Here is a 22,646-nt window from a genome sequence, read left to right on the forward strand (position 1 = left end):
CAGTAAATCGGGAATATGTCCGCTCTTTGGGAAAGGAGATGAGGTAACAACAGAGCTTATCACTGTGCTGAGTAAAGCAGAAGAGGATGGAGACCTGAGCTTGCATCTTCCCTGATGCAGCAGAAGAAACAAAGAATAAGCACAAGTTAAGACTGGGCCAACTGCTCCTGGCCTGGATGTACACTGTCCTCTAACTGCAGCAAACTGATTAATCAAGGACTACTGGAAAACAGTACCCCTGCACTGGGCAAAGGGAGAGGGGGAAATGGGCAGCACGTTCATCCTAAATCCCATAGCAGATTGTCCCCATGCAGCCCTGGGGACAGCTCAGCCATCTTCATGGAGTCTTCATGGCCAAGAGAGTCAGCCTCCCCTTGCCCCAGAGCCAAGCAGCAGCCCTTCAACTACACTGAGGAGGGTAGGTTTTGGCAATACCACTGCTTTCATGCTTTTGACCATCGGCTAGCCCAAACAAGCGCTAGTGTTAAATCCATCCTAGGCAGCCCCAAGGACAGCCTCCTCCTCTGCAAACAAGTGCCCCAAGGTGCTTTGCTCCAGGTTTCCACGTTCAACCTGTGCCTATCACTGATGCCTGGAAATGAAGATGTGGCTGTAAGGACTCTACCACACTCTGCCCCTCTGAAGAGTAGCTGGCCATTAAAGCTGCCGCACAATGCAGCAGTGTAAAACATCACTGCTAATTGCCAATGCAAATGATCCGGCGTGCAAGCAAGGGGAGTAAGAAGCTCTGCATTTTTGTGAATCCTGCACTTTAGAGGCAACAGCACGGCCCAAGGTGGTAGTAAAAATTACTGGTGGGACCCTAGAGCAAGGTGAGAGCGGTTGAGGAGAGGCATGCAAGGGAATAGGACTGCTTTCCCAAGGCTGACTAGCTCCTCAAAGTAAATAGTAGGGGAGAAATCTGCTGTTGCAAGGCTACACCTGTTTGCAAGCAGTCCCTTTGTTCACCAAGACAGGATTATCCCTACATGGACTTAGATGCTGCTCAGATTTTCATGGTGCATTGCTGACAAGCAGGAGGTGTGACATGCAGGATCCCGCTTCACCCGATGCCGAGTATGAGCGTGGCAAAGCAGGAGCCTCCACGCTTTGAAACAGACTGAGACTCATTGATCGGGGCTGGCTTAATGACAGAAGTCAGAGTGTGGATGGGGTGCTCCAACCAGGGAAAAAGTGAAGGCAGAGAAAAGAAAGGTGCCAGACACGTATGGGTTTTACACACTCGCTTCTGTTTTACCAAAGGCTGAAATAATCCCCACGTATGACAGAAGCGAATGCGCAGGGTCTGACATGTCTGTGATTTGTGAAGGGAGCACACCCCGCGCTTCTGCCTCTCAACATTAATGCAAGCTGACAATGGTAGAGGCCTGGGCTCACATGAATTTAATCAGCGCTGCCCTAAGCCATCAGAATCACATTAATTATTTCAGGGCTTTCTTATGGATGAGCAGAGAACTCGTATTAAAAGCAGGAGCCGTCTGCTCAGTCCCTGCACAAACCTCTCGCCCAGGTTTGCAGCGAAGTGGGTTGTGCCCAGCTGCAGTTTTTGGCACCCAAAAGGGACTGTCAGTGAAGTTTCACACTTGCAGTACAGCAAGGATCTCACTCTGCTTCCCCAAAGCTTCTCGGAGAGAATTCTCTTTCCCCCCCCTCCCTCTCAACAGATAACTGGAAACTTTCAGGCTTTAAGTATTCCATTTCCTTTAAAAATAAACCATTTCCTTTTTTTTGCATACAAATAGCACATTAATTTCTTCTACAATATCATGCACAGAGCTTTAATGATACCTTAGATCACAGCTTCCATGCTATTAGCTAACATATCATCCAGGTAACAGCTCTACATGGAAATAGTGTCAGAGGGATGAGAATACACTGTTCTGTTGGTTCGGGGCTTTTTTTAAATAAGGAATCTCACATCTGCAGCACAATCCTGCTCACTATCAAAATGCCTCCAGAGCAAGCATCCGGACACCTAACTGTATTCCCCAGGAACCATAACCATGCTCTGTCCATGCTTTGTCTCTCTTGACAAGGGACATGCTTTCCCATTCTGTTAATAATTCAACCAAGGGTACTTGAGAAAACTCAGGGAATTAATGGGAAAGGTTGGTGCCTATAAGCACCCGGCAGGAATTGCTATCTGGCAAGAAGGTGGAGCCTCCCCATCTTTCCAAAAGGAAACAATAGCTTTTTTTTTCTTCTGGGGGTAAGTTAAATGACAGACAAGCTCATCTGTCAAGAAAGAGGATCTGTAAACCTGAGGCTTTATGTACAAGTCCCCCTTCCGTGCTGCCTTCCTCTTTTCTCTCCCCATGCAGCAGGAGCCATGCAAGGTAATCATGGTTGCAACAGAAAGACAACTTAAAACAATCTAGACCCAAAAAGAAAACAAGCCCAACTCATGCCTTTCTCCTTCAAAGCAGACAAGCAGACAACAATAGTAGCTGAAAAGTGCTTACCGACTTTGGGCTCTTCTTTGGGACCGGCAGTCCTGAAAAATGGCAACAAGGGAAAAATAAACATTAGCATCTAAACGTTACCTTCCCTGAAAGAAAAATCCCTAGGTGTATCATCCGAACGTAGCCATCTGCAGAGTTATGTCAGCTTTCGCTCTCGCATTGGAGTTACCAGTCTGTTCATATCGAATCAAAGCACAGGCAGAGCAAGTGAGAGAGACAGGAGCAGTGGGGGAGAGAGCTCTATCTGCATTAGCTATGCTGACTTGTGCTGCAGCAGCCGGAAGGCTAGGAGAGAAACCCACAGCCCTCAGCGGCCGCCGAAACCCAGCGCTTGGGCAGAATCTCAAATGCTCCCCTGGATTACGGGAGACTTTAGCTTACAATTAAGCCCAGGCTATTTCCTTTTGACGCGAGGGCTTGGCGACTGTATCGGACCAATCGCCGTGGTGCAGAGGAAACAGGTTGATATTTAAAAAGTATGTCTCTAGAAAATTGATTTTTTTGAAAGGGAAGTGTGCCTTGGCTTGCGCCAGGAGGTGCAGGCTGAGCGAAGGGAAACAAATGCACGAGGAGGAATAAGCTCTTACCCCTAAAAACATGACTGTTACTGATAAAACGTGCTGTTTTCCTTCCTGTCCATCCTAAGTGTAAATCTTTGAAGCCAGAGATTTTATCTATTAGTTACAATTTCAGAGAGCTGAGAGGCTTGAAAGCAGCACTGCAAATGCCTTGACCCTTAGGGGGGGATGCTAGGGAGGTTGGAGAAGGGGGGCTTGCACAGGTTGCAGTTGATGCAAAGGAAGAAACACCAGTGTTTTTTTCAAGGGCAATTTTGCCTTCTGGAGCAGGCTCTTAACTGCCTCTGTGATGAGCAAAAGAACTCAAGTAGGATTTCTATTGACTACTTCTGCATACAGTCCAATTCCCAGCAGCAACGGACACACTTGTCCAGGGGATTTACCTACAACACAGGGAAAGCTCTTTCCTGGGAATCTTGCAAATGCTCTTTTTTTTTTCCACAGTTGGAGGCAAGGGAATTCCCCATATTTAGCTCTGTGTGACACTCCAGAAAACAAACATAAACCAAATCACAGATTACACTCCACATTAAGTGCTCTAATTCAGACATTTGAAATCTGCTTTTGTCTTTAGGATGTGATTTATGTGGCATTTATGCCGCATTATGTTTTCTACCTTATGCGTTTTGGTGTGCTAAAACCCATGCCCTCATCTAACTTTTGCACAGAGACTAAAATAAGTGATGCAAGTGAATTGCAAATCTGCCTAGGAAGCAGCTCATTTTAAGGTAATATGGGAGATGTTAGCTCTGAATAGGGAAGATCCACAATTAAAAATGATAAACAGAGCTCACTTTGCTGCCTGCTCACAGACTGGGATGCAAACTGTGACGAGTATTTTAAATGAAGTATTTTCAGCTTTTAAGGAATATCTGTGCTCTGCATTCCCAGCCTGCAGCCGATACCCCTCCAGGCACTGACTGATCGAGGGACAATGAAACATCAAAACTGTTTGAACTACACAATAAAGACCGCAGCTTCATTTCTGCTGACGGTGACTGTGTTTGTATAATACATTTAAAGAGGAAAGCACTAAAAACACTCATGGCAAGTCCCATTTTTAACAGGCATCATTTATCACAGAGATAAACACACAGATAGTCTCCCCCCCTTTATCTCCTCCATTCCACATGCATGCACACACGTTTACTCTCCCTTTACAAGAGATGCTCTTTCCTATTAAATCAATAGGTAGAACACATCCCCATACACACACTCATCCTTAACAGACCACCATGAGCCAGAAAGCATTTTACAGCAATCTGAATGTTCTCTGCAAATCATAAAGGAGAGCTGCAGCTGGGTTGTTGGTTCAAATTGTACCAGAATTCAGTTTTCTGCATCACAAGCTTTAAATGTTAAAATTGACTAAGTACAAACCACTGAATAAACCTTTCCTGCAAAGCTTGTCATTAATTTTGTCTGTTCCAATGCAAAAGAGATGGAAAACGGTTGAAAAATAATGGAAAACACATCAAGGCCATTGTTTGGCGGGTCCTTCAGAGGCCAATGAATCTTACAGTGTCACTGCTCTGTGCCAGACCTTGCTGCAGAACAAGCAGTAATTGACTTTTTACCAAAATAAGTGACTGCAGAACATGTTAACAAATGTTAGTAACTTGTCATGGGACTGGCTTACAGTCAGGGGAACCACCTGCTTGTATTCCTATTGAAATGTTAGTTATTCAACTAATAAGGGTCTCATTTTAAAACTCCAGTTCCTTGAAGCAGCAGGCCAAGAGACCAAATGATAGGTATAATGCATAGTTTTCATGCTCCGGTGATGGAATGGATGTAGTATTTAACACTCATGAACATGAAGTGCTTGAATAACCCCCAAATCCTCGGAGCACCACTAGCAATAAAATACTGAGTTTTCCCAGAAAGCTTCTGGCAAAACCAAAAATTACTGAGCTTTTCCAAAAAGCTTCTGGCAAAACCAATTGCCCAAACCTATGAATTTGTGATGGTGATGACTATGAATTACAACATTCAGGTTTTGATCACATTAACATGTCCTGCCTACGCCATCACTTGTGCCATGTCGTGTTTGGTACCCTCAGCCTCCTGGCTGCCCTCTTTTCTCCTAAAGCTTCACTGCAAGTTTTTTAGTGGCCAAACATGGACTTAACACCCAGTTTGCATCTCTTTAGCATTGTCTAATTGTTTAGTGGTCACACTAATGGCATTCACATCCCTGGCTAAGAGAAGCCAAAAGGCTTCTCTGCTGCTCTCCCCTCAAATCCAATAATGGAAGAGTAACAGTTTATATTGACACCATTTGTAATATAATTCCTCTGTGATTTAATGCTTATGGATATCTCTCACTAGTATTTGAAATGCCTCTTCCAATTTTAGGGGGTTTGGGAGGTGCAAAAGTCAAGCAACCAAATGGGGCTGTTGTCATCACAGAGTTAACAGTGCTTTAAAACAAATGAGCGCATCTGGTAAACAATGTCAATATGACCAAAAACCCCCTTGAATGGACTCATTGTAGCTACTTGCTAAATGTGCCTGGAATTAAATTAATTAGAAAACACAAATTACTCCCCTCTAAATAACAATGTAATAAAACAACTGCTTAATGAAAAATATCAGTGATCAGTGAGCGATCCACAAGGGTAAAAAAAAGGGACTGTAATCAAACTAAATTCACAGACTCCTCAGCAAGGAAAGAAAGGCTTCATACAAGGATAGTAAAAAATGAATCAGACGCAGGGATCTAAATTAAACTAATTATCACAGAGATTATTACATTTATCTTAACAAAACCCCTCTCTTTCTTCTCTCCAGTACTCCCTAAAGCTCTATGTACAGCTGGCTGCATCCATCTGCTCAACTACATTTTGTAACACGGGGGAAAAAATGCAAATCATTAAGCAAGTTTTGTACCATGACTTCAGCACTCTTAACGCCATTACCCATCAGCAGCTGTATTTCTGTTGTGTGACACTATAATGTTGTAAGCAATGTGGTCCATGAAGCAAGGCCACAAGCTAGCTTATTTCATATTATCTGGCCCATGCTAATTTTGCAGTCCTGTGTGGTAAAACTTCTGGGGCTGGGAAGCTGTAAGATCCCTAAACCTACCTATGATGAGCTCATGGAAGAACCCATGGACAAAACTGTGACCACAAGAGTTGCTGTTTCTAAATGTGTGGTGGTCCTCAATTTTTACAGGAGCAGTTTCTCAAATCTTTTTGTCTTTACTCACCCAAAGTAACATGGGAAAATCACAACACAAATTCTGGTTTACTGAGCATATAAAGAAGAAGGCGACATGTGACTATAAATCCATCCCATAGCCGGGGCCCGATTGTGGTGAGAGCTCGCTCGGAAGGCCACAAATGCTCAGAAATTACCTAGACTGACACTAGACACATCATGTCCTATTCCACAGCCCTGCATTTAAAACACAGTGGATCAAAATGATCAAAAGTTGAGTCTTAAGGAAGACCTGTTTCTAGGTGCCACAGGAGTCATCCAGGCAACCCATCTGAAGAGCTTGGTTACATGGAGGCCAGTTGACATGAACACTCTTCACTTTACCATCAAAGAAAAAAGAGGAGTATATATTTCAGTGGGATTTCAACTGAAGTTGGAGTAATTCAGTACCAGTTTGCACAACTCAGAGGACAAAGGCACTTGAAATTGTTAAGAGCCAGCCTAGAAGCCAGACTGTCACCCTATCTGTTGCTTATAACACCTGTGGCTCTTGCTTAAGATTTTTCAGTTTTGGAGTGGTTTTGCACATGAAGGAAAAGAACAACTGTGTCTTGATCTTCACTTCCTATGACTGCTTAACGCTCCCAGTCTTTGTTGGACACTTTTGTGGACCATAGGCCACCCTAAGTGAAAAGGTCACCCATTTGGTTTAGCCATTATGTTGTCTGCAGCCCAGAATGCACAACAGTTGAAAATCAGCGGGAGATGAATTAAAACACAAGTAAAGAAATATTTCAGGCTGTGTCACAAGGTTAACATTTACAGAGAAAATGTTCCTGCCTGGACACAAAAAACACAGCACCAAGCTTTCTAAATAGCGCTGCTTAAACCCTGCTGAATAAAATCTAAAGACTGTCCCAAAGGAAACAGACAGCTGGAAAGACGAGGGGTAAAGTACTGGAGTCAGGGAGTACACAGTCATATACCTAGCACTGCACATTGATCATTGCTTTCTGTGTGCAAAACAAGGAACTTTAAATAATTAATGCTAATGGCCATTAGTGCTGCTGGTGGGGCAGGGGATGGGAGGATGGTGGTGACAAAGCAATCCCCTTGATTCTGCATGATCCATTGGCACAGAATTTCTAATAAAGGGCAAATTCTATCTAAAAAACCAGATAGAACCTGATCTTTTCCAGAATGGAGAATGAACAAGAAAACACACCAGAATAATTTGCCGCAAGAGAGGCAAGCCTACGAAGGCATAAGGAGCACCATCAAAGAGAAAACCCCTACCTTTTCCCTGCCTAACTTTTCTGCTCATCATTGTGATTTGCATAACAAGAGTGTCACTGCAATAGCAAAAAAATTAGCTATGCAATACTAGCTTTATGCGACAGAATAATTTACACTGCAGGAATACAGCCTTGCCATAAATCAAGTTTGGTAACTACTGAATACAGTGAAAATTGCCACATTTCTAAGGCTAATTTCAGTGCTAATGTTAAGAAAGCAACGTTTTCAAAGAGACCATCTCAGGCATTATTAACCCACTGGCACTGGCAGAAAACATAATGAGGCATAGTATATTATTGTCATTAACAAGAATTTCAGTTCTAGATGCTCTAAAGATGTTAAATTGTATTAGCCTCAATTACCCACTTTTGGTCAGGGTGCTAAATAATTCCTCGGTAATTGCAGCCTTGGTCTATTTTCAGCATCTCAAATGAGAATTGATTTTAGAAGTGATAAACAAGATATAGGCTAATAAAATGCTATTTAATTACTACAAAAAATACAAATTTAACTATGTAGTAAGATACATATGGCAATGCCAAAACAGTACGATAATAAAGAGATTGAGAATTAGTGTGACAAGTACCCATCTAACTTGTAGTTGAAATCATGTCAACAGTCCTTATATTTTTATTTTGAATCTCATTAAAAGAATATTTCCTACAGCTCGAGCTGCTGGAGTCATGTGCTTCGATGAAAAATTTCTGCTAGTATTTAAACAAGTATGTACACAGACATCAAATTTCTGAAACTTCACGAATTTGAGAAGGTAAACACCAGAACTGGAAAGTAATTAAATGATTCCATGCTCTTTTCCCACAGATATACGTGTGTGCATACACATGTATTACATGCATTTTCTTCACATTCATCAGCATACGTGTGGATATGCATGAAGGTACCTACCCTTTTCCACAAGCCCACTAAATCCATGACTTGCCAGCTTTACTTCTAGGGCACCCACCACAATCTTTCGGGATGCTGCAGTTTTGAGTATGTCCAGTCCCAGCCCACCTCTCCTCAATCCAGCTGTCCCATGGCATGGCCATGTGGGTACCATAGGGCAGCAGCACCTCAAGACCTCGTGCTACTGGTAGAGGAAAAACCTATTTTGCTATTGTCACATCATTATTTATCGTGCTTGGCAAGAGTGCTTGTCTTCAGACCTACCACAGCACTGTTACAAGGTGTAAATCCACATGCTCAAACTTGTGTGGCTTATGGCAGTATTTCATATTCGGAGGGCAGACTGCAGAGAGGACACGTGCAAATAAAGCCCTCCTGGCAACAGTTTGATGATGCTATTAGCAAATAACATCTCTTAATAATAAAGTAATATTTATAGAATGCTTAGCCAGATTTAGACCTGAAGGGTGCATATGCACACATGGCACACCAAGACAGAAAATCTTTACTAGAGGACAGTGGTTTTGCTGATGTTTTCACAAAACATCAATTTATTAAATTTAAAATACCGTTATCTATTAAAACAAATCAGTAACTCTACATACTTTCAGGTATTTAACCGTACATCTCAGAAACTTACCCTTAAGGATAAGGATGGAGTCAAAATCTCTGGGGACCCATATTCGTTACCTTCACATGCCCCCCAGTCCCAGCATCCTCAGGCACTTGCGTCATCTCCCAGGAACTGGGAGTCCTCTACCAAATCTGTCCAGTCTACAAGTACTGCCAACTCTTTACATCCAACTCATGGTACATTGCAGGTCTTCTGGCACAAAAGACACAGCTTTAACGGGGTCTTAAAGCTGGTATGGTCCTACTTGCTATCACTATCACAAAAATAAGTCTATTTGAACAAGAGCAAATAAACATGAAAATGAATAAACATAAAATCCCACAGCTGAATGGGAAAAAAAATTAAATTCAGAGTAGAGAAACTCAGAGACATGAGGATGGATATTTAAAACAACCCCTCTCAGAACAAAGCCATTGACTAGTCCATTACAAAGCCATCCTTCTTTGTTTTGCCCAACTGCTATTGCTTTTAATGACTCCCCAAATGCATTTAATTACAGTGATAAACAAAGACCTTTCTTGGATTTCTGATACCTCATTAATTCTGTTATGACTAGTTATTATAATGCCAAATCAGAGCAACAGCCAATGCACCTACCTGCAACATGGCTGATAAAAACACACTATTTACAAGTACATGCACACCAAAATGCCACACAGGCAGTATGTAATGGTAGGAGAAAAAACTGGGTGGAATAAAACCCTCGTTTCACAGCTCTAAGTCTTCTCCATTTCCTGCTGTGCAAATCCCGATGAAGATGTGGGAGGCACATCTCTAGCTATATCTGCCTTATCTAATGCATAGTATGAGGTTCTGCTGTGCCACCTTGTGTTACATCACATTTCATATAAAACAACACTGTGTGGGTTCGAGTTGCTCCACTTATACCACTTCACGTTTAATATCAAAACATAAGGGGGTAAAAAAGCACCAACTTTTGAAACATCAAGCTAGGGAGGAAAACACAAAGCCTTTGGGAAGAATTTCAGAGCTCTCATCTTTCATTTGCTAAGCAACCTCCTGTGTTGTACTCCTCTAAGAGCCTACTGCTTTCTGCGAGATAAAGTGGTTCGTGCAATAAAACATCCTGATGGGAAGATTTCAGCCATTTTTTTCCCTTCCACCATTCAGCAAATGCTTTAGTTTTTCTTGCTGATTTTCAAGCAGCTCTAGATTCCCTGTCACAGAAAGGCAGCCACGCGTAACGCGCATAGCACCCCTATTGTGCTGTCAGCATGTGAGATAATGCAAAACAGACATTACTTTGGTATTCCAAATATGTTAATTCTTTACCTCCTTAATAATTACAGTACAGATTTCCTCCTGGCCTTAAAGTATGTGTCATGAAATACCTCACAACTTTAGGAAATTATCTCAGCCCTTGAAATCAATGCAAAATGTGCAACAAAATGCCAAACTGTGAATCAACAACTGTTCTATCCTGTGCTACCCTTCTGAGACTCTGGGGCTCAGATGACATATACCTGGGGGACAAAAGTTACAGCATAGATAGGCGATACTGCCACAAAAACACAGGGTGACTGATGTAAAATTAATGCTCACCCCCAAAGCAGCTTTCTTGGGCATCTCTTCATTTGCTTACTCATTTTTAGAAGAGAATCAGTGCAAATGGAGTTAATGAAGGGTAGCTGAGAAGAAAACACTTATGCCTCAAATGACTAACAGATTAGTGTTAGCACTTCACACGTATCGCGCCAGCAAGAGCTGGAAATCCTGCAGGCAATTAAAATGTCCCTGTACCAGCGATGCCCATTCTCCTTTATTATCAGCATTGTAATATTACGAAGCTATTGGTTTTGGAATCAGGTGCTCACATGATAATGTGCTTTGTTTGGAGTTTCTTAGTCTCCCATGGTTTAGAAAAGGCAATTAGATATGAATACTAGAGGCTTGAAATAAAAAGACAGAAAGAACTCTGATGTGGTATTTTTATATCCGGAAATTGGGGAACTTAATGTAGGATTTTTAAGCACTTGGGCTTTGTGAGGTTGATATCTGAATTTGTTGCTTACTGTTTCAACTGGATACATTGCATTGTGAAGCTCCAGCACAACCTGGTAATGCTAATTCATTAGCTGCTGCAAATTCACTATTTGTATGAACATTAGTAATGCACATCAAACTATTTGGTGTCTGAGCAAGCTACCTACTATTACCCTTCGAGGCTGCAGGCATTTGTAAGCATCCAAAACCTTGGTGAAACCCTGCTGCCTCCTGGAGTCTAATGGGAGCCTTGCCATGGACTTAAACACTGAAATTTCTCCCTTTGTGTCTTGGTAAGCGGTTATCCCAAAACCTTGCAAATTCAGATCAACAACAGCTAACACCACTAAGATTAACACCTGTAAAGCACTTTGAAGGAGAAAAACACTGTGTAATCTCCAAATATTCCATTATTTATAAGACGACCTGATTTTGAATGTTAAGTTCGGCTTATTTTTATCACAAAGAGAAAACAAGTTCCTTCTAGCTTGCTTTACAGAACCAATTACCAGCGATCAGTGTATGGTGCTGCATAACAATACACAGCGTTGTCCCAAAAAGGTATATCTAACACCCTGAAGCTATTTAGAGGAAAATTAACTTGCACAGTAGATTGAAACACATGCACATAAGCAATTCTAATACAGGGTGTGAACTTCGAACTTCTTATTAAAAACACCAAAATGTGTAACATTTCCCTTATTTCATCTTTTCCTGACTTCAACTGGGTTTTGTATCTGCTCCTTGATAGACTAGTCCCTAATCAGAGTAAGGATGTAGGAGAATAGCAAATGTGACATCAAACTTGCTTTAAAGTCTCATCAGCTTTTTTTTTTTTGCCTTGTTACAATATAATTCCACTTAACAGAGAGAATAACAGTGACTTGGTGGTGGTTTGGTGAAAAAAAAGATGCAGCTACTCCCAACTAAAGGTTTTCCCCTAGACCTGCTCCTTCCCTGCACCTAAGTCCTAAGTTTTAGAAGTTTTAGCACTGTATTTATGTTAGGATTGGCTATTTTCAGAAAATAGAAAAGCAACATTGCAAAACCTTTTGAAAACATGTAATTTCTAATGCAGCTTGTAGGCCAACTTACAAACTTTACTGATCCGATTCCTTTCTTCCCAGGCAAATCTCTCTGAAGGAAACAGTAACAAAAACAATCAAGAGTAAGCAATAGGAAACAGATTTTTAAATGCTGAACGAGATTCCAAATTTAATCAGGAAATGCGTAACTCTGGAATTACAAAGTAATAACCCTGGAACACAAAGTAATGAACTTGAAAAATAAATCTTGGCATTAGAAATGAACATGTATTTCTTTCAGCATACTATGACTCTGTTTAAATAGAATTTATTAACTAGTGAGGGGTGTCTATGGGCTATCAAAATATCCCCCCCAGCTGTTATTTCCGGATGGTATTATTTGTACCATAATACCAGATATTTTTCAGTGTACAGCTCAAAATAACCTACACTGAGTGACAAATTGCTGAGAGATTCAATAAACAAGTTTGATGGGAGGTACCTGAGTAGAATGGAGCTTTGGTAGCTGGTAGTAGTTGACAGAAGGTAAGGCAAGGAAAAAAGAAGTGACTTAAAATGGGATTTTCAAATAATGTAGAGGTCATTTGAGAGCATCAGATGGCAGAAAGCAATAAGATTTGCTCCTGCTCTGGGTGAGGGAAGAAGCTGTCACAATGTAGTAGGCCGCGGAGTAGAGTAAGAAAACCAGCCATAAAGGTGGCATGATGATTGGCACCAGCAGCTCTGTGCTTAACAGGATGAGGTTCAGGGGTTCCTACATTTCCAAACATGGGACAAAGCCCTCAGTCTAATGCTCTGCTCCCTTTGAACTGAAAACACTGCTGGAAATCATGACCTTTTCTTCTCTTTCCAGAAGTTTTGGCAAAGGCAAACACACTCTGTGGTAACGGTCAGATGATTCCCAGGTTGTGATTTTTGTCCTAACTGCAGTTTGGACTCGCTTTTTCTCTAATTCAGCAGCTGCTGAGACAGTTCAGAATCTTCTGGCAGCTAGATGCTTAAGTGGCATGACTTTCAACTCGCTCTTCACTGCAAGCCTAAAGGGCAAACAGAAGTGAGTGGCTTGTTCAAAGGAGTTCAAGTCTGTACTGAATAGCTCAGTGCAGCCCTAATTACCATGGGTTTACATCATTAGGGATAGCAACTGAAAAGCAGCTCTAATTCCCAAACTGTGAGATACTGCCTTCTTTTTTTTCTTTCCTGGCTCTTACTACTAAATGATCTATTTCCACCACTTCTAGTAAGGAACAGAAAACTTCAATTCCATAGGGGAAGAGTATCTCAATAAAGAAGTAGAAATACAGTATTTTTACTTATAAAATTCAGACTATAGATGTTTGTGGTGGGGCAGAGAGGTGAGGATACATCCTCTGAAACCTGCAGCAGTAACAGACTTCACTCAGATACTTAATGTTCAACACCACTGCTCATTTATGCCTGAGCATTGTATTTTTATACTCTGTATCACAAAAAGCTATCTGATTATCAATTATACTGTTATATGCTTGTGATTATAAAATGTTATGATATATTGTTCATAAAATTTTCCCACTGTGTCTAAAAGTTCTTGTAGGTCTCTCTACCATGGCTGGGGGAGCCTGAAGCTGCAGCAAGCAGCCTAAAGAAAAGGACACAAAACTTTATATTGCTATGTGATGTTTCAATGTCATGGACACAAGATAAATAGAGAAGCCTATGAAGACAGGCTGAGGAAGTTGGGGCTGTTCAGCCTGGAGAAGAGAAGGCTGTGTGGAGACCTCATAGCAGCCTTCCAGTATCTGAAGGGGGCCTATAGGGATGCTGGGAGGGACTCTTCATTAGGGACTGTAGTGATAGGACAAGGGGTAACGGGTTAAAACTTAAACAGGGGAAGTTTAGATTGGATATAAGGAGGAAATTCTTTCCTGTTAGGGTGGTGAGGCACTGGAATGGGTTGCCCAGGGAGGTTGTGAATGCTCCATCCCTGGTGGTGTTCAAGGCCAGGTTGGACGAGGCCTCGGGTGATATGGTTTAGCGTAAGGTGTCCCTGCCCGTGGCAGGGGGGTTGGAACTAGATGATCTTAAGGTCCTTTCCAACCCTAACTATTCTCCAATTCTATGATTTTATGTCCTCTCATTTTAGGCTACAGAAAGAGTTTTCAGGTCCAGGGTAGCTGACTCTTAACATGCACTTTCAGCACAAGGATTTAACTCCTCCCTATGGGAAGTGTCGGAGGTTCCATACCAAAAGCATCACCGGAACAGCAAAGGAAGGATCATTTAGCTAAGGAGACTTGATAGATTTATTGCTTTAGAGCTTTGTAATTTTGTTCCAATGCTGCAAGTCTTTCTCATATATATCAGAAAGACCTTCTTAAGACCACTGAGTCAAGGACCAAATGAGCAGGACAATTGGCACAGACCTCTCCCTACTTCCACCTTACTGCTCACCGCAAACACCTTCTGCCCAACTGAACCATGAGCAGGGAATTTATTATGGACTTTACCTTTATATAGGGGTAATACTCAGGTGCCCACTCATGGGCATTTAGACAGGTAGCTGTTGCCTCGGTTCTTCTTCCCATAAAATACATTTAATTTTGAAACTCTAGCATGTATTTTATCATATATTTTTCAGAAGATGGATTTCCATTCCCCAGTTTCATGTGAACTTGGCCCTAGGGAAGCTGTTAGAAACTCCACTGATTTGAATATGACACATGAGTGACATTTCACCTGCATGCTTTTACTTTGATCTGAAGCAAAGTGGGAACACATCTTCAAGGGGATTACATAGATCAGGCTCAAGGTTTATGCTATTTTCAACCTTCCACTGAATAAAGACGCTAACTGTGAAAGCTCTGAAGGGAAACTGTCCATTCAAACCTGAATGAAAACTGTTCAGCTTAGTTCTTGGAACTGAACACAAACTTATCACAGTGTTTTTGGATGACCTGAAGACAGATCTAAACACAAAAAAAAGGGATAAAAAAGGAAAGAAATAATCCCTTTAATCTGAGGTAATTCACAATATACATCAATAAGACACATAAAGGTTCTCACTGAAACAAATGTGAGATCTTATCTTGTTGACTCCAAAACAGCACAGTAGTTTTGCAGAATAACTTGTTCTGAAACAGCCCTTGTCCCAGCATAAACCCAGTTCCCAGAATAAAAGCCCCGTGGGAAGCAGGGAAATTATTCTGACATAATGTTGCTTTTATTACAAATAGAATCTGTGCAGAATGAACAGGTATCTGAGGATTGCTTATTTCAGTCCATTATTGTGCGTAGACAAGACCTCAATGACAAATGGATTTCAAGTGGCAAATATTATTACCTTCTTTTGTAGCTTTGGGTTTGGTTTTTTATTGAGATAAGCACTTTATGTACTTGGTAGGTACAAGGTTACAATAACCTTTTCAGCTACAAATAATCAAAATAAAGGTATGCCTTTAGTGGCCTTATTAATAGTAATTCTTTAAAATAACTGAAATGTGTAATCACATCGTGCAGTGCAGAAACAACAACATATGCTTCATTCTGCATTTTGCAACCACTAGCACTGGTTTACTTTCCAGTACAACACCCCTTGAATGGTCTTTCTGGGTTATGAAGCATCTCCTCTGCAGTTGCAAGCACCATGGTATATTGCTGTCAAACACGCTGAGATTCACCTTCAGACAGAAAAGTCCTTTTGCCCCCTGCAGTTTAACTTAAGAGACCCTAATGGGTTGGCACTTTCTTCTTATGTCCAGTTTAAATTACTCACAATTGAACAACTCAGTTTTATTTCAGCCAACTCTGAGGACAGCATCTTCTACCTCTCCTACCTAACATTAGAGACAGTAATTTTGTCTCCTCTGCCCCTTCATTTTGCTAAGCAAAAGCAGCTTTTCTGATATGCTCATGCATGCAACCCTATTAGCTCCTCTGCACCCTGCCTCTGCTCAGAGTTCATCCTTTCTGAACCCTTTAAGTGTTGAAGTCCAAGCCATGATACAGCACTCAGGGATTTTTATCCAGCATTAAGTATAGGTGAAACAGGAAAACAACAGCAGTAATAGAATTAAGCCTTACAAGAGGAAGGGGGAAAAAGAAAGTATTAGAACACAGATAAGGCAAGTTTTTTATGGAGCCTCTGGAACACAAAATCTCAGTGACCGGACACTGTCCTTCTCTTAATGTATCTATCCCCCTGCCCCAATCCTGTATAAGTCCTGCAGATGGCTTTCAGATAGTATGTGAGCAGCCGAGCACACAGAGGGGGCACTTCATCTTCATCCTCCCTGAAACCACCCTTCTGCTCCTCACTCAAAGGCAAAGGCAGGATTTACCTGCTCCCATAAGCCAGTACTTCAGCTAAATCCACTGTACAGTAAATATTTTACTGGCTGCTCTCAGCGACTGTGGGTTTGCTTTTAACAATTAAACCCTGTTGTTGGGAGTGCACCAGCAGCTTGAAGCAGGCAGAGCTCTTCCCCTATATTACACATCTCCTTCTGATACTTTTTCTGCCTGATTAGTAATCACTTCTGACAAATCCTTTTGACAGCTCTGAACACCAGCCTTAGCGTTGCAGGGATGCTTCATGCAAAGCCTGACTGAATGCAAATATTAGGCTAATGCGAGGATGCTTGACAGCATCTAAGCATTTTCTTCACTGGACACCAGAGGGAGGAGGAGGAAAGGACAACTGACAGGGAAGCTAAAGAAGAGCTGTTTCAAGAGCCCTGAAGGAGCTTATCAGACACTGAAGCCAAATGCATTTCTGTAATTGGACCAAAATAAATAGCGGCACCTTGTCTGGGGATGGTATTTCTGACAGGAGACTTGGCAGGAGTTACACAAGGTAAAGTAACAGGAGAAAGGAGCTGAGTACAGCAGCACTGAGTGCTGGATGCATTTTAGCCAGCTCCGTCTCCAAAGCTTTAAACAAACCTGACTGCTCTTGGCTGTGGGGAACTGCTGTGTGTACCCTGCAGCTTCAGTGCCACAACCTGAGTGCCTTTTGGTCCAGCCTTCTTCCAGGTGTAAAGAAAAACATGTTTCAATGATTAAGCGTGGATCCAGAGCCACCACAGTTCCTGCATCCTGCACCACGAGAGCGTGAAATGTGGAACTGCAAGTGCTCTGTGCTGAGACAGAAATGTCAAGACCTTGAAGGAGGGAGGGAGGCAGTTTAAGGAGATTGATATGGTGTCTATCCAGGAAGGTGATAGCAAATGCTCAACATGTGGTATCTCGATTAAATTTAATAAAAGAGAAAAAAAGAGAGAGATATATTCAGCAAGATAACCAGGGAACTATTTACTATCTTATTAAAACTATGCTTTTATTTCCTCATCAAATCTTTTCATTATGCCTTCAAGGCATAAGGAGGATTATTAAATGTCAGCCACAATTCAAATAATTAATGTATGGTGTTACCAGATATATATGTGCTCTCCAGGAGGATTAATAATAGCTGCTATTTTTCTTCCAACCATATTTTCTCCATAATACATATATTAATCATGAGAACGCTGTGCACTTTTTAAACCTCTCCAGCACTGAAAGTCTTTCAGGAACTCACACTTTGAAAATTGGAAAACTCTTAATATATTCTGTTCTCTAGTTTTTCATTTACTACCAAATTACAAAAACACAGTAAGCACTTGGAAAGGAAGAAGTAAAAGAAAGGCAGTGCTTTCTCCAGAGCTGCTAATTGCAGAATCAATGTCCTCAATTCCTTGAAATAGGTCTTTAAAAACAAGTTGTAAATTCAGGAAGCAACCCCTATTAAAGCAGACTGGCTTTGTTGCTAACTTACTACACTCAAAATACTTTAGAAAAGGCATCAGAAAAGTACTTTTTACATCAAACACTCCTCCCAGGGCTGGCTGGGGGCTGCGTTCAGCACCTACTTGTCAGCTCATCTGCCTCTGTGCTGGCCCCTGCAAGGTGCTGAGCACCAATGTGCACATAAAAATCACTGCATGGGCCATCAAAATCACTGCTGGGGCTTTGCCCCTCAGATCTGCTGCCAGATGAAGGGCTGACCCCTCTGCTCTTGGACTCTGTACTCAATATCTGACCTGGACCTTCCCTGCGAGCTTGACACTAACTCTTCCAGTAATTTTAGCCCACAGCCTGAGTGTGCAAAGTGAGGTGGGGTGTGTTACTGCCGATCACTTTACACTTACTGCGCGCAGGGAAAGAGCTCCTGTGGAAGGACTGACCTCACTGACAGGTTACCCACCATCCATGCTCCCATGCGGGCTGCAGACATACTGCTTGGAGTATGAGTTTTGTACCTACTGGTTGCCTTTCAGCAACACAACCAAAAATGAGCTCAGCTCCCCACTGCACAGCAAATAAGCATGTCCAGAAGTAACATTTAATTTGCTTACAACTGAGAGAAGTTTGAATTCTCCCCTCCACTCCCATCTGTACCCCAGGTGTAACCCTTCTTCCACAGTGAAGAGCCCCTGGATAGCTGATTTTGAACACTGCAAAGTACAGAATGTATCACCCACCTTTTCCATCTCCAAAACAGCTCAAGAAATGTCCATGTCCTATTTTAAATAATTTTTTATGAACATGAGATCAGGGTTTGCTCTGTATGTAAAGGTGTAACCATATGTGTAACCATACCACCGTTTTGTGCATTCTGGTAATGTTCGTGCATTATCAGAACGCGGAATGGACAAATGTACATTACCATGCACATTCCCCCAGTGCAGCATCAAACAATAACTGTAACCATCTATGTGACCTGACAATTGCCAGCTTGGAGCAGGTCCTACATCTCAGGACATTAACCATGTCTACAGAGACGCTTAGGAGAGCAGGTCTTCCATGGCATGCATTTCTTTTTTAAACGTCAAGAAGAACTATTACAAAGCAGTTCTGAAGACTTACCTCCTCGCTGCACCAGCAATGTGACTTCGCTTCCCTTAGGACATTCAATCAGCATATCCACCACCTGGTTGTGAGTGAGGCTCTGCACATTCTTCTTGTTGACTTCGACTATAAGGTCACCCTCCTTTAGGCCGCGGCACCTTGGGCTGTCCACGATCTGCTTCACTCTTTGGCCACCCCCACCAGGACTGTCTGCTATAGTAAACCCAAAGCCCATAGGCCCTTTCACTATATGCACAGTTATGAGTTCAGGTTGTGTTGCTATTGAAGACGCCAAAGAGACCGTGTCGTTGGGGTAACCATGGGGTCCATTGGAGGAGACCTCAGCCGGGCTGCTGGGTCTCGCTTCCTTTGTGCCATTTACTTTCCCTGTTTTACTACTGTGGCTTGCTGGGGAGTCGTAATTCTCCTGTCCGTTCACAATGATGGGCTCTTTGTCCAAAATCGCCACGGACGTAACCAGGCTTGTGTTGGGATCATCGGGATCGAAGGGCAGGGGGTAGCCTCGGCACAGTTCGAGGTCCACACTGGCACCGATAGGGATGGACTGGAAGATTTTCACCACTTGAGCATGAGTGTGCCCCAGCACACAAGTTTCGTTCACGCTGACTATGACATCCCCTGCAGAGGACACAGACATATACCAAACACATGTTTTGTGCACCCTGGGAATGTAGGACTAGACCCCATGAGCTGATGCACAGTACCCATAGGCAAATAGCAGCATTTAAGTATCTCTGCAAGGAAAGGGAGTGGTGATACTTGGGTAAGCAAGAATTCTCTGTACACAATGGATTCACTGCATAAAGCCTTTATGTACATAAATGTTTATGAAAGTGAAATTGGAACTGGCTCATGCAAAAAATTAATACATTCAAATAATGGTATATGGCCCATTTAACAACCATTTCAAAGTCCAGCCCTCGCTGTTATGCACTGTGCTACACTGACATGTGACAGAAACAAAACTGTGACACATGAGAGCTGTAACAGACGGCTCTCAAATACCAACTGCTCAAATATAGTGTTACGTGTCATGTCTCAGACATACTTCAGCCTGAGATCTAGGTATTGATTAAATTACGATTTACTTCTTAACACTGAGGCTGCAACACAGCCATGTTTAATGCAGCCACCGCAACAGTGGGGAGCAGTAACCTGCAGCCTGATGTGGGACTCCACAACTGATGGCTCCTCTCTGCAGCTCAACATGGGGAGAGCAGGAGCTGGAAGAGCTCCAGCTGGATATTTTGACACCCGAGGTGAAATTCCAGCACATGAAGTGCCTTGCTATAAGATTCTGAACATGTCCCTCAAGGTATCTCACTTCCCTGCTTGCAGACGGGACAGCTGGATCCTTTCCCTTGGAAAAGGTTTAAACCACGACACCCCCAAAAGAGAACAAGGAACACAGTCACTTATGAATTGCACATAAAACCAGCCATAAAAACATAAAGCAGAGCAGTGGTGGCAATTTTGATTTAAAGCACTGGTACCTGTTTCCATTTTGCCATCCAGCGCTGCAGGGCCATCAAGCACCAAACTTTTGATTTGGAGAAATTCATCCGGCTCATCCCCTCCAACGACGGTGAAGCCAAAACCCCTGCTGCTTTTCCTTAGCTTGGTGTGGATGAACTTCCCTTTCAGCTCGGAGGGGTTCCGTGTAAAAAAAGGTTTTCCTGCATAGGAAGTTTGGAAAATCTATGAACAGGCACGCAATAGTGTTTGATCTGGTTTTCCTCTGCCCCTCCCTGTTCTAACAAGTACATGGACAAACACAGGGGTGTGTTGGGATGGGACTGCGCTTCAGCATCCTCTCATCTCATCACGCTCCACCCATCTCCTTGGATCCCATCACATAGTAAACGAAGTGAGCAAAAACCCCTCAAGTAACTGGCACTTTGTTACCTGTGGCTGTGCACACCAAAGCCACAAGGCTACAAAGGAGAAAACATACTGCTTTAAAGGATGGACTATATTAAAGCTGGCAACGCTGGCTTAGACACGCGTCTTATCTCTGTCTTGAAGTGGTTATATCCATCCCAGGAAGGTTGGGAAAGGGGCAGTACAAATGCCTCCTACAGGAGTCTGCAGCAAGACTTTCTGCAGACAGGAATATCATTATGTTCTTCATCACTCAGCCTTCTCCCAGCCCACCAAGCAAAAAGCAGCTTCTGAGCTCTGGCAAGACACTCCGTAACCCTTTAGTGTAACTCCCACCACCACTATCACCCTGTGACCTGCTCCCATGAAAAAGGGGAGGACGTTGATGTTCTTCTTCAGACACTGAAGTCTGTCCTCTTTCCTTTCTGCTCCTTGCCTGTGGTGGATGAAACACTGATGTTGTGAAGTACGTACGGATCAAAGAGTGGATTGGGACCTGAGCAGCTGTGCTGGAGGGCTCTCAATGTTCTCTGGGAGCACAATTAAGAGGGAACGAGGTGCTCCAAAGACAAAAGTGCATCCTTGCAAAGCATGTTACACAGACTCAGAAAAGTAATCCTGGTTGCTGTACTTCACAGTGCCAACACTATAAACACCTTTGCACTTTTAATTGTTGTTAATGCTTAGAGGGGAAAAGACTGTGCCACTAAGCCCTCTGGTGACAGCTTCAGGATCAGCAGTGTGTATCTCAAAAGCCTCGGCAGCACTGTCATGGGCCTCTGTTCAGAGAGGAGAGCTTGAAGGAGAGTGAGGGGATTTGAGACTCATAAGCCTTTGAGGAAATAAGAAGTATTTTTGAAGATTATTCATGAGAGGGCAGAGTAAGGACTTGCAGTCTTCTGCCTTTGAAAGGTAGTGCAGGAACACAGCAATCCTGCACATCATGGGCAGATCTTTGCTCAGACCCCAGGCTGCAAAAGGACCTTGACTATCAAAACACAACCCAACATCTTCAGTAACAAGCACGCCTGAGAGGCAGAGTGCAGTAGGGCTTAGTCCTGATTTGTGGTTCAAAAGGCAAATGGAACAAGCACAGTTTGCTGGTGTCTGCCTACAAACACAGGGTGAACTTGCCCTGCAGTAACAGGGCAACAGCACCATAGGCTACATCCCACTTACAGCACCTGGGAGGGGATCATGTTTTAAATGAGTATATCTACAAAATCCCAGAGAGCAGGGGCACAAGGAGGGGTACTCATGCCCACATTCCCACCAGCAGTACCATCAGTGAGAGAGATGGAAACCCCTGGGCATAGAGCAGGGGGACAGGGAAGGTGGAAACAGTTGCTGCAAATGGGGAGTGAGAGAAAAGGAAGCAGCACTGAGAAGGGAAGGAATGAAAGAGAGCAGGAGACATCAGTGGGTACCAGGACAAGTCACTCAGAGTGGTGCTGGGACAGGCTAATGCTGTCCTGAAATGCCACTCGCACCATTTCAGTGGCTGTCAGTTGCGAGTGGGTAGAGAGCAGAGTGATGCTTCTAACATCAACCCCTGCACGACAAGCTCCTTTGCACTGCCATGCACAGATGCTTTGGCAGCCCTTGCTTCAGCCTGGCAGTGTAAAAGGCAGAGGTGGCGTTCACAGATGTCTCCATAAGGAAGACCAGTGTCTGCCTAGGACCACAGCATCCCTGCTGAGCTCACCTTTGGAGACCATGGCTGACCTGCAGAGCACGGTAGTATTTTCCAGCTCCAAGGGACAACCTC

General features: G+C 42.9%; 1 protein-coding gene across 26 annotated transcripts in view; it reads right to left on the bottom strand.

The window, feature by feature from the left end:
- Positions 1–22,646, bottom strand: part of MAGI1 (membrane associated guanylate kinase, WW and PDZ domain containing 1) — a 339,384-nt gene that overhangs the window by 35,560 nt on the left and 281,178 nt on the right. For all 26 annotated transcript variants that reach the window (XM_057422973.1, XM_057422980.1, XM_057422979.1 and 23 more), the window contains 3 exons: positions 20,491–20,673; positions 18,995–19,615; positions 2,484–2,515 (listed from right to left, as the gene is read on the bottom strand). In XM_057422973.1, the coding sequence (XP_057278956.1) occupies positions 2,484–2,515; positions 18,995–19,615; positions 20,491–20,673 (836 nt within the window). The remainder of the gene's footprint in view (positions 1–2,483; positions 2,516–18,994; positions 19,616–20,490; positions 20,674–22,646) is intronic.

The sequence above is a fragment of the Pezoporus wallicus genome, unplaced genomic scaffold (genome assembly GCF_028554395.1).
Source record: "Pezoporus wallicus isolate ANWC-B61680 ecotype Strahan unplaced genomic scaffold, APGP_CSIRO_Pwel_v1 contig_7073, whole genome shotgun sequence".
Taxonomy (NCBI): domain Eukaryota; kingdom Metazoa; phylum Chordata; class Aves; order Psittaciformes; family Psittacidae; genus Pezoporus; species Pezoporus wallicus.